Consider the following 12568-nt stretch of genomic DNA (forward strand, 5'->3'; position numbering starts at 1 on the left):
AGAGTAAGATATATATATAGGTAGATTCAGAAAGAGTTAGGCCGGCTTATCAGATAAGCTGGCCTAACTCAGAATCTACGCCGACCTATGTTTAAGTGTATGCTCAAACAGAGATACGCTTAAACATATCTAAGGTACGACGGCTTGCGCCGTCCTATCTTAGATTGCAATATTTTGGATGGCTGCTAGGTGGCGCTTCCATTGCGGTTGGCATAGAATATGTAAATGAGGAGATACGCCGATTCACGAATGTACGCCCGGCCGACGCAGTACTTTTATGCCGTTTACTTACGCCGTTTACATAAGAGATAGGCCGCGTAAAGTTAGAGCTAGGCTCTAGTGGAATAGTAATGTCAAGTATGGCCGCCGCTTCCGCGTCGAAATTTGAAATTTTTACGTCGTTTGCGTAAGTCGTCCGTGAATCGGGATTTACGTAGTTTCCGTCCACGTCAAAATCAATAGGCCCGTGCGGCGTACTTAGCCGCAATGCACACTGGGAAATGTAGTCGCCCGACGCATGCGCAGTAAAAAAAAAAAACGTCAAAAACGTGAGGTCAAGCCTCATTACCATAAAACACGCCCCCCTCCAACACATTTGAATTAGGCGCCCTTACGGCCGCCGATTCAGGCTACGCCGACGTAACTTAGCAGGCAAGTACATTGTGAATCATGTACTTGCCTCGCTAACTTACGGTGGCGTAGCTTAAATTCCTTAAGATACGCTGCCGCAAAGTTACGCGTCCATACCTGAATCTACCTAATAGAAAAGAGGCAGTTTTATCCAGCAGAGAAAATGATTTCGGGATAGGAGTGTTAGATAGCGGAAGCAACAGAGTTCTCCAGCAGAACAGAGTATTTCAGGAGAGGAGAATTACAGAAAGGACCAGTGACCTCCAGCGGTGCAGAGTATTTCAGGAGAGGAGAATTGGATGGAGGAAGGAGCAGAGTCCTCCAGCAGATGCGATTTTTTCAGGAGAGGAGAGTTAGATAGTGGAAGGAACAGAGCCCTCCAGTAGAGCAGATTATTTCAGGAGATGGGAATTAGAGGAAGGATCGGTGACATCCAGCAGTGCAGAGTATTTCAGGAGACTGAATTTCATTATATGTAATCTTGTACCTTGTTCCGTATAATAAGGTGAAGGAGTTGGAGGATCAGTTGGCAGAGGACCGACTTAGGAAGGAGATTCAGAGTCTGAAGAAGCAGCTGGAGATAATGGAGGAGGAAAAGAAGGATCTGGAGGTGAAGCTGTTCAGTTCAGAGTCATTAGTAAAAGACCTGAAACACTCAGGTATGGAGATTTGTTTTATATGATTAGTTTTAGTAAAATGTTTCCCAATATTAGTTTTACACATAGTTACATAGTTAGTCAGGTTGAAAAAAGACACAAGTCCATCAAGTTCAAACACTTTTCTTGGCATAAATGTCTCTGTAGGCTTCACATGTCTCCGGTGTCTACGGCAATTGCTGGTGTCCTGGAAGCAATGCTATTTCTGGGCAGAGCACAGCTTTTACAGTCACCTCTAAAGTTGGCCATAGATGGATCGTTTTTGTTTTAATTAGCCAGCTGGCTGATCAAAAAAAAACCCTATCTACACATTTGAGGTGGATGATGGAATCCTCCACGCTGCACCAGGAACATACCGTCTGCGGGAGGGAAAGGAGGAGAAGCGGGCATTCAGTGGCTGCAGGAAGGAAATGGAGAGATTGGTTCCTCTATTTGCAGCCCACCCCACTGCTCTTCCTATCCAGCTTTTTTCTGCTCTCCCCTCCCCCATGTGATCTCTCCTGGCCCCCTCTCATCCACAGTCTCCTTTCTCTGTCTCAAAGGTGGAACATCAGAGATCTGTTTAGACCGCTGATATTTCACACGGGCTGTCCGGCAGACCTGATCGCACTATCCATAGCTCTCTATGGAGCGGTGGATGTCAGCAGACAGATCCTGTCTGCCAAAAACATTGGATTGGATAACAAACAGACAGGCTGTCCTTTTCCATCTGACAACCCCTGGGAGAACAGCGGGGATGTATCGGTGTCTGCTCTGCATAGGGGATGCGAACTGCGGAGAATGACCGTGTGAAACCAGCCTAAAAGAAGCCTGTAGTGAAAGAATCATGCGGGTTGCAGTTGCCAAACTTTTCCTGGAAACCTGAGATGCCTGGCTGCTCATTTTCCATACTTTGGGGGAGATTTACTAAAACTGGTGCCACTGTGCAAAGTAACCAATCAGTGTCTGTTTCTTTATTGTACACCACGGGACACAGAGCCATTAATCATTACATAATGGGTTATATGGACACCAGAGGTGATTGGACACTGGCACAACCAATCAGAGACAGTTTCCCTCCATATAGCCCCTCCCATCAGGGGAGCACCTCAGTTTTTTTGCCAGTGTCTAAGAATTGGACGCATGGGAAAGTGCGAAGGAAAGCTCGAGCAAACCCTGCTTAGGGACAGAAGAGCTAGACCGTCGGGTCCATCCAGGACGCTAAATTTAAGCCAAAATTGGATGTGATTCGGGCCTCTCTCAGGAGGCGTCGCCTGTAATGTCTCTCTTGGAGGACTGGGCTCTGAGGTTCCAGCACTTTCACTATTGCAGCTAAAAGGCCTGGTCAGAGTCTTTTACAAGGCCCAGGGAAGAGGTATCCTTTAAGTAGGAACCCATACCCCTGAAGGTTGGCACACAAAGCCCGCGGAGAGGGGTGAAGATTGGGTAACCCTGCGGCGGGGATAAGGTAAGGGAGGAGGAGCCTAAGTGTATCTAAGGACCTCTTCCAAAAGATTTTTACAGGGAGGTGTCTTCTCAAAAACGGCCACCGGAGGGAGAAAAGAGTTAAACCTGCTTACCTCAGACCTCACACGTGCCAGAGCCCAGTGACGCGCTTCTCCTGCAGAGCTCTGCTTCCCAGCGCTGTGGAAAGAAAAGGGGGAAATTTAAGAGCCCCAAAGAGAGGGTACAGGAGTTCTCCCCATGCCTCCAGGTAGCCGCAGCAGCGGCATTACACGCGGGGCACATGCGCGCACGTGCACGCACTTTTAAAGCCACAGGAAATCATGGGAGCACGCAGGGGCACGTCAAAACTTTTAAAGATGGCGCCCAGCAGCAGCAGAAAAGGCCAGCACATACAGCAGCTCCTCCTTGGGACACAGCAGCTTGGGGACATGTGAGTTAAGGTGGTTGGTGGGCACGACTAAAGAGAGACACCTACCCTTTGCATTGAACCCGTGTGTTTGAGTTGCATACTGTTATGTAGATTGCTAAACGGAGCACAGTAGTATATGCATATTGGTACCTCGGCTTGTTGCTTTGAAAATGTCCAGTGGATGACGTACAGGTGTTTAAAGACCCTTCAGAAAAAAGGTGGGAATCCTTATTGAAATCCTCCTTCATGTTGGCAGGTGCAGTGGCACAACCTGCAGTAGCGCAGTGGGCATGTGCCAAGTCCTCAATGACCAGGTAAAGGAAGGGCTTAAGGAGTTGTCTCCAGAACAGGCCAGGTTGTGGGAAAATTTTCCCAAGGCCTTGTGTTTTACTATAGATGCTATGAGAGACTTGATCCAGCAAGCATCTCGTCTGGCACTCCAGTTGGTGCATATGCGCAGAGTTCTTTGGTTAAAGCATTGGTCTGCGGAAGTACCATGCAAGAAGCTTCTAGCAAGTTTCCCTTTTCATGGGGAACGCCTCTTCGGGGAGGACTTGGAGAAATATATCCAAAAGATTTCCAGCGGGAAGTCTACGTTGTTACCAGAGAAGAAGAAGAAAAACAAGCGACCTTGTTTTAAACGTTCTCTGTCCCCGGCTCCTGGTAAAGCTATCTCTAGCCAGTGGCAACTGCATCTTCAGCCAGCCTCAAAAGCCAAGGAAGAGCAGCCTTAAAGAGGCAAAAAACAGTGGGGTTCTAAGGCTAGCAAGCAGAACCCCAAAACCTCAGCATGAAAAGGCGCCCCCACTCGGCCGAGTGGGGGGATGGCTTTGTCAGTTTTCTGCGGTATGGCAAACGGAGATCCAGGACAGATGGGTGAAATCCACAGTATCCCTAGGGTACAAGATGGAGTTCAGAGAGATCCCATCTTCACAGTTCCGAAGTTCAGGCCTCTCCAAAGATCCTCTAAAAAGAGCACCTTTCTTCAAGGGATTGGATCACTTGCTGTCCCAAGGGGTGATCACAGAAGTACCCTTAAGGGAACAAGGTTCAGGTTTTTATTCAAACCTCTCTGTGATCCCAAAACCAAACGGAGACGTCAGACCCATTCTGATCCATAGGCAGAGACTTGCAGAGCTGTGCTGTGAATAGATCAGCTCTCTGCTAATCTATTTATAGCACCCACCCGACACAAAATTGAGCCTGGTTTTATCACAGTTGACCGAGAACTTGTCAGAAGTTATCATGCTGATAAGGAAGAACGGAGCAGGGAAAGGCCAGGGGACTTGGGGCTTTGAAGAGAGATCAGAAAACACTGCAGATATATGTGCCCAGGTCAAATTTCATGAATGGGGTTTACACACGACCAGTTTTCCTGACATGCCAAAACCCAACGTTTTTCCTGACGTGATTCCTCTCAAGCCTGCCTTGCATACACACGTTCACTTACAAAACTGCTCGACCAAAGCGCAGTGACGTCCAACGCGTACAACCGCACTATACAGAGGAAGTTTTATTCAAACGGCGCCACCCTTCGGGCTGCTTTTGCTGATCCTTGTGTTGGTAAAAGTTTGGTGAGAGACGATTCGCGCTTTTCAGTCTTGTGCTTTTCAGTCCGTTACAGCGTGCTATCTCCATTACGAACGCTAGTTTTACCAGAACGAGTGCTCCTGTTTCATACTTGATTCTAAGCATGCGCATTTTTTTCCCCTCGGAAAAGCATACACACGAGCGGTTTTCGCGACGAGAAAAGGACTGACGGGAAACACGACGGCAAAAAATAGAGCAGGTTCTAATTTTTTGCTGGCAGTTTTCTCGTCGGGAAAACCGGTCGTGTGTACGAGGCATAAGGCTCTGTTTACACTAACTTATCATGTGACTTTAAACACATAAAGTCGCATGGCAAGTCTCAGCCCATTGATTTCAATGGCACCCATTCCAATCTATGCCAGTTAAGCCGCAGCCACTTTGAAAAGCTTCCTGCACTACTTTGATGCAACTTTCTTGTGACTTGAGTGCCATAGTGTAAAGTTGCATTCCAGGTCACGTGACTTTGGAGTCACATTCGTGTGAACCAAGCCTAACTGAACAAACTGAAGTTGGAAGGTGATTGGTTACTGTACCAGATTCTGTGTGCACCAGTTTTAGTATATACCCCCCCCCCCCCATAGAGTCACCATCCTGAAGCAATTGTTTAGCAGGTGAATTCTGGATACAGTGGGGCAGATCCACATAGATCGGCGCTTCTCTCCGCCGGGCGTAGAGTTACACTACGCCGCCGTAACTTAATTTTTCTTTTCGAATCCTTAAAGAATTTGCGGCGTAGTGTATCTTTGGCGGCGTAAGGGCGCGGAATTCAAATGGATGTGATGGGGGCGTGTTTTATGTAAATACGTCGTGACCCGACGTAAACAAAGTTTTTTTTGAACGGCGCATTTGCCGTCCGTGGGGGTATCCCAGTGCGCATGCTCGAAATTAAACCGGAACAAGCCAATGCTTACGACGGTGACGTCATTTTATGCAAATCCCTATTCGCGAACGACTTATGCAACAACGTAAACGTACGTACAACGTAAAAAATTCAAAATTCGACACGGGAACAACGGCCATACTTAATATTGAGTACGCCTCATAATAGCAGCTTTAACTATACGCCGGAAAAAGCCAAACGCAAACGACGTAAAAAAATGCGCCGGCCGGACGTACGTTCGTTCGTGGATCGCTGTAACTAGCTAATTTGCATACTCGACGCGGAATTCGACGGAAACGCCACCTAGCGGCAAAATGCACCTAAAGATCCGACGGCGTACTAAGACGTACGCCTGTCGGATCGATCCCAGATGCCGTCGTATCTTGTTTTGTAGATACAAAACAAAGATACGACGCGGGAACTTTAAAATTACGGGGCGTGTCAATAGATACGCCGGCGTAATTCTTTTGTGGATCTGCCCCAGTGTGTGTATTCTGTGTCAGTGACTCAAAGTATTGAAGCCATTGTATTAACCTGGCAGTGAGGCAGACTAATGCAACAAGATAAATTAATGAGTTATAATTTAATTGCATTACTGGCATCATTATCGTCTATTGATATAATAAAGAATCATCATTATTGTATAATATTTCTATAATTAATAAATAATGATTATTACAATTGAAAATGTAATAATAAAAATAATTGCTGTAATATTATCAATAGCGAGTAAGTAAAATGTATCATATAATATTATTAGTCATTTATCATAGAGGTGTGTGTGTGTGTGTGTATATATATATATACATATATATATATATATATATATATATATATATATTCTTATTATTTTTTTAAAGAGATTTTTATTAGATATTCTTATTTTTAATTACTATATAATAATAATTATTACTAAACAATAATTATGTTTAATGATAATTTATTTTATTATTGTCCAACTACTATATATAAATATTTAATGGTAACTACTATAATGAAAAGGAAAAAAAAATGTATATGATAAATATTAATTGATATAGATACACAACACATTTTTTTTTTTAATATATATATATATATATATATATATATATATATATATATATATATATATATATATGTCTCTCTCTCTCTTATATATATATATATATATATATATATATATATATATATATATATATATATATATATATATATATATATATATTATACATACACACACACACACACACACACACACACACACACACACACACACACACACACATATATATATATATATATATATATATATATATATATATATATAATGTGTGTGTGTATGTATATATATATATATATATATATATATATACAATGTGTTATGTATCTATATCAATTAATATTTATCATATATATTTTTTTTTCTTTTCATTATAGTAGTTACCATTAAATAATTATAGTAGTTGGACAATAATACATATCATAAATTATCATTAAAACATAATTATTGTTTAGTAATAATTATTTTTTGTATAGTAATTAAGAATAAGAATATCTAATAAAAATCTTAAAAAAAAAAAAAAAAATAAGAATATAAAATATTTTTTAATAAGTATGTAGTAATAATAATAAGATAATTATTTATCTCAATTAAATGAGGCAGGCTAATCCAACAATAGCTGCGCAGTGTCTCCTCCATGTTTTGTTCAGATTTCCTGAGTAATTACAGACAACATTGCCAGGTCAGTGGGCAGAGATTGTCTCTCGCCCTTGTTCCGATCTCCCTACATTGTAATTCTGGGGATTAGGAGGACTGAGGAGGGTTTGGGGAAATTTGTGTGTGATGAGAACTGGACATTAACCTGCTGCCTCTGTGCCTTGTCTGCTCTTCATATTGGCTCTCTGTTTTTCTGGCAATCAATATCTCCTCCATTAAAGAGAAAAGCGCGGTCTCATTAGCAGAAAGCAATATTGCAGTAGATAAGTAATTAGTGTTGTATCTTTTGTTGTATCGCAACTTTCTAATCTGAAAAGTCTCCCCTTAACGCCCTCTTATCCGGCAATGAGAGGATGACATTGTCAAAAGACAGAAACTGGAACTTTTCATGCTATTGAGGTCAGCAGATTAGCGCTAATTAAGTCTCTGCATCTGATTCAGGGTCCCTCCTGCACAGGACGGCGTTCACTTGTGGTTGGTGGACAATCGTCCTGTAGGATGACATGGCACAAAGGCGAGGAGCACTGGCTGAGCCTCCTTGTTTGCCCCCACATCCCAGGTCTCATCCGTATTTCTGGGGAAAGTAGAGGAGATCCTCACGCTAAGGTCAGCTACTGAGGGGATGTCTGTGGTGTTTGGAGCTAAGCTTTGTAGGATTGTTCTCTGAATCAACTCTATATGAGAAGAAGAGACAGTCCTCTTATGTCCGTGGAGTTTACCATCGAATCTTTATTTACTCATCTCTTCTTCCCTGAAGGATCTCATCTCTGACATTCTCACCCCTTCTTCCTTCGAGATATCATTCCCAACAGACTCACCTCTTATTCCTTAACCCCTTCCATACAGGACATTTTCACCCCCTTCCTGCCCAGACCAATTTTTAGTTTTCAGCGCTGTTGCACTTTGAATGACAATTGCGTGGTCATGCAACACTGTACCCAAACTAAGGGCCTGATCCACAAAAGGGATACGCCGTCGTATCCCTGTTTCTATCTATGGAACTGATCCACAGAATCAGTTTCTCATAGATAGGCAGAAGATCCGACATGTGTAAGGGACTTACACTGCCGGATCTTAGGATGCAGTACCGCAGCCGCCGCTGGGGGCATTTCTCGTCGAAATCCAGCGTCTGGTATGCAAATTAGCACTTACGGAGATCCACGAAGCTTTTACGCTTCGTTTTTTCTCCGTAAGTATTAGTTTGCCGTCGCAAAATTAGGGCTGCTTTTACAAAGTGTAAAGTTAGTACACCATGTAAAAGTAGACCCTTCTTTCCCGCGACGCTGTCAAATTTTTATTTTTATTTATTTTTTTCCCCGCTGCATCTCTTTTTTTTCCCGGCGCGATTCACAAAACTCGGCGTAACGTAATTTCGCGCAATGCACGTCGGAAAAATCGCGTCGGGAGCATGCGCAGTACGTCCGGCGTGGGAGCACGCCTAATTTAAATGGGACTCGCCCCATTAGATTAGGAACGCCTTCCGCCGGACGTATTTAAGTTACACCACTCAAAATTTCTAGGTAATTGCTTTGTGGATCGGGCACTTAGGTAGAGATTTTGCGGCGGTGTAACTTAAACGGGAAAAATTAAGTTACGCCGGGTTTTTGTGGATCAGGCCCTAAATCTTTGTTTTTTCCCCCCCACAAATAGAGCTTTCGTTTGGTGGTATTTGATCATCTCTGCGGTTTTTATTTTTTGCGCTATAAACAAAAGAAGAGCGACAATTTTTTAAAAAAAACACTATTTTTAACTTTTTTATTTAATAAATATCGCAATTTAAAAAAAAAAAAATTTTTTTTCCTCAGTTTAGGCCGATACGTATTCTTCTACATATTTTTGGTAAAAAAAATCGCAATAATCGTATATTGATTGGTTTGCGCAAAAGTTATAGCGTCTACAAAATAGGTGATAGATTTATGGCATTTTTATAAAAAATTTTACTAGTATTGGCGGCGATTTGCAATTTTTTACTGTGACCGTGACATTGCGGCGAACACATCGGACACTTTTGACACGTTTTTGGGACCATTCACATTTATACAGCGATTAATTCTATAAATATGCATTGATTACTGTGTAAATGTGACTGGCAGGGAAGGGGTTAACCACTAGGGGGCGTTGAAGGGGTTAATATGTTCCCTAAGGTGTGTTCTAACTGTGGGGAGGAGGGGACTCTCAAGGGGAGGAGACCGATGTGTGTTCCTCTGTACTGGGAACACACATTGGTCTCCTCACCGCTGACAGGAGGTGGATCCGTGTGTTTACACACACAGATCCACACTTCTGCCGTGATTACCGGCAATCGTGGGCACCCGCACCGGGTCACGAGCGCTGCCGCGGGCGCCCTAGATCGCCGGGAACACAGGACGTCATATGACGTCCACCCGGATCGGCGAGGGGTTCCTTCCGCCGTCATTTCCCTATGGCGCGGTATGGAAGCAGTTGAGAGACATCCTTGACAGGTTCCTCTCTTCCTCCCTGAGAGATCTCATCCTTGATAATATTGGCTCTTCTTCCATTCTTCCCTGAGAGATCTCACCCCTGAGAATCTCACCTCTTCTTCCCTGAGAGATCTCATCCCTGACATTTTTACCTTTTCTTTCCTGGGAGACCTCATTCCTGACACTCTCACCTCTTCTTCCCTGAGAGATGCTATCTTTGACAGTCTCCTCTCTTCTTTTCTGAAAGATCTCATCCTTCTTACCTTCTTCCTTGACAGATCTCATCCCTGACATTTTTACCTCTTCTTCCCTAAGAAACACCACCCCTGACACTCTTACCTCTTCCTCCCTGAGAGATCTCACCCCTTGACACTCTCTCCTCTTCCTCCCTGAGAGATCTCACCCCTGACACTCTCTCACCTCTTCCTCCCTGAGAGATCTCACCCCTGACACTCTCACCTCTTCCTCCCTGAGAGATCTCACCCTGACACTCTCACCTCTTCCTCCCTGAGAGATCTCACCCCTGACACTCTCTCACCTCTTCCTCCCTGAGAGATCTCACCCCTGACACTCTCACCTCTTCCTCCCTGAGAGATCTCACCCCTGACCCACTCACTTCTTCCTCCCTGAGAGATCTCATCCCTGACCCACTCACCTCTTCCTCTCTGAGAGATCTCACCCCTGACACTCTCACCTTTTCCTCCCTGAGAGATCTCACCCCTGACCCACTCACTTCTTCCTCCCTGAGAGATCTCACCCCGGTACTCTCCCCTCTTCCTCCCTGAGAGATCTCACCCCTGACACTCTCACCTCTTCCTCCCTGAGAGATCTCATCCCTGACACTCTGACCTCTTCCTCCCTGAGAGATCTCACCCCTGACACTCTCACCTCTTCCTCCCTGAGAGATCTCACCCCTGACACACTCTCACCTCTTCCTCCCTGAGAGATCTCACCCCTGACACTCTCACCTCTTCCTCCCTGAGAGATCTCACCCCTGACACACTCTCACCTCTTCCTCCCTGAGAGATCTCACCCCTGACACTCTCACTTCTTGCTCCCTGAGAAATCTCATCCCTGACACTCTCACCTCTTCCTCCCTGAGAGATCTCACCCCTGACACTCTCCCCTCTTTCTCCCTGAGAGATCTCACCCCTGACACTCTCACCTCTTCCTCCCTGAGAGATCTCACCCCTGACACTCTCACCTCTTCCCCCCTGAGAGATCTCACCCCTGACACTCTCACCCCTTCCTCCCTGAGAGATCTCATCCCTGATGGTCTCTTGCTCCAGGGCAAGTTCAGTAGATTTCAGTAAGGTGCGTGTGTTTTTCACCACAAGACCAGAACTGAAATCCCTTGAATCTGGCATAATATAACGTTACTAAACAGGGACACGTTTTTCATTATTCTTCCATTATTTTGCCTTTTTCCATCTGTATGCCTCATTTTTTACCAGTTTAAATATTCCCTGCCATGAGAGAATACAAGGCCTGCTCCTGCTTATCACTGCTTGGGCAAATACAACTAGAATTGCTGTCATGCTGATCATTTATCCAGAGCAATAATGCAGTGATGGAAGCCAGAGGATTGATATGACAGCCAGGCAGACGGTGCTTTCAGGAGGGGTGCTTAGTACAGAATCCTGCTTGCATAGGACCAGCCGGCTTTCCTTCCCATAATGCTTGACTAGATCAGTTCATGGGTAGGCAGGTGGAGAAAGTTTGAATTGGGCGGGTGTGTATGAACCTGTTGGGGGTAGTGGGCTCCGCAGACTCAATGCCGCACAGGAAAGATCTGGTCGCCTTCAGTGTTATTGGTCATGACTCATTGTCTGTCTTTTTCTGAGCAGTGCAAGAGCTCCAGAAACGAGTACATCAGGCTGAGAATCCGGCACCTCCTCCTCCGCCACCGCCGCCACCTCTCCCGCCTCCTCTGCCGGTTAACCCCATCCGGTAAGACTGTCTTCTTCATGTACAGAAATCAATCGTCACCTTTAGAAATGACTTGGCTGTGATGGTGCCTGTATGATGAAAGGGGTGGTACCCCAGAATAGCCTTTCATCTTATTTAAAGTGTTACTAAACCCACAACCGTAAAATCCGTCTGTATATGCAGTAAAGCATGCTTGTTATACTTATTGTGGGGCCTACGGGATTAATCCTCTGCATTGTGTAAAAGGGCTGTTTGAGCCTGTCTTCTCTGATGTTACCCTTCTTCCCCAGTCCCCAATCCATCTTCTGATAGTACAGAGCCTTGGGGACACTCTGCCTATGCTCAGTTTAGTGTGTATTGCTAGAGAGTTTTTCTTTTTTTATTGGGAGGGTGCAGGTGATCGGCCAATCAGCACTGTCCAGACAGAGGGTCAGGGGTCCTGCAGCCTCATAGGACAGAGGCAAATGAAAACTCCTCCTACAGGCTTTAACCAGACACTGATAGAAGTCACAAGACTGCTATATACTGCTGATGAGAAAAGGTATTTAGTAGGGTTGTCCTGATACCGATACTAGTATCGGTATCGGGACCGATTCCGAGTATTTGCGGGAGTACTCGTACTCCTGCAAATACCCCCGATACCGAAATAGAATACTTCCCCCCCGCCGCCGACGCATCCCGCCACTACGCCGCATCCCCGCTTGGTTAATACGGGCGGGGAACATTACAGCTTTCATTTGAATAGCTGTAGTGTTTCCCGCCGCACCGCGTATAGACACTCCCCCTTGCTCGGGTGAACTGTCCAATCCCGAGCAAGGGGGAGTGTCTATACGCAGCGCGGCGCGAAAGACTACAGCTATTCAAATGAAAGCTGTAATGTTCCCCGCC

At 44.9% G+C, this 12568-nt stretch overlaps 1 protein-coding gene across 10 annotated transcripts in view; it reads left to right on the forward strand.

Moving 5' to 3' along the window:
- SHTN1 (shootin 1) overlaps nt 1-12568 on the forward strand; it is a 148978-nt gene that overhangs the window by 91830 nt on the left and 44580 nt on the right. For all 10 annotated transcript variants that reach the window (XM_040361496.1, XM_040361498.1, XM_040361499.1 and 7 more), the window contains 2 exons: nt 1136-1289; nt 11599-11701. In XM_040361496.1, coding sequence (XP_040217430.1) covers nt 1136-1289; nt 11599-11701 — 257 coding nt within the window. The remainder of the gene's footprint in view (nt 1-1135; nt 1290-11598; nt 11702-12568) is intronic.

The sequence above is a fragment of the Rana temporaria genome, chromosome 8 (genome assembly GCF_905171775.1).
Source record: "Rana temporaria chromosome 8, aRanTem1.1, whole genome shotgun sequence".
NCBI lineage: Eukaryota > Metazoa > Chordata > Amphibia > Anura > Ranidae > Rana > Rana temporaria.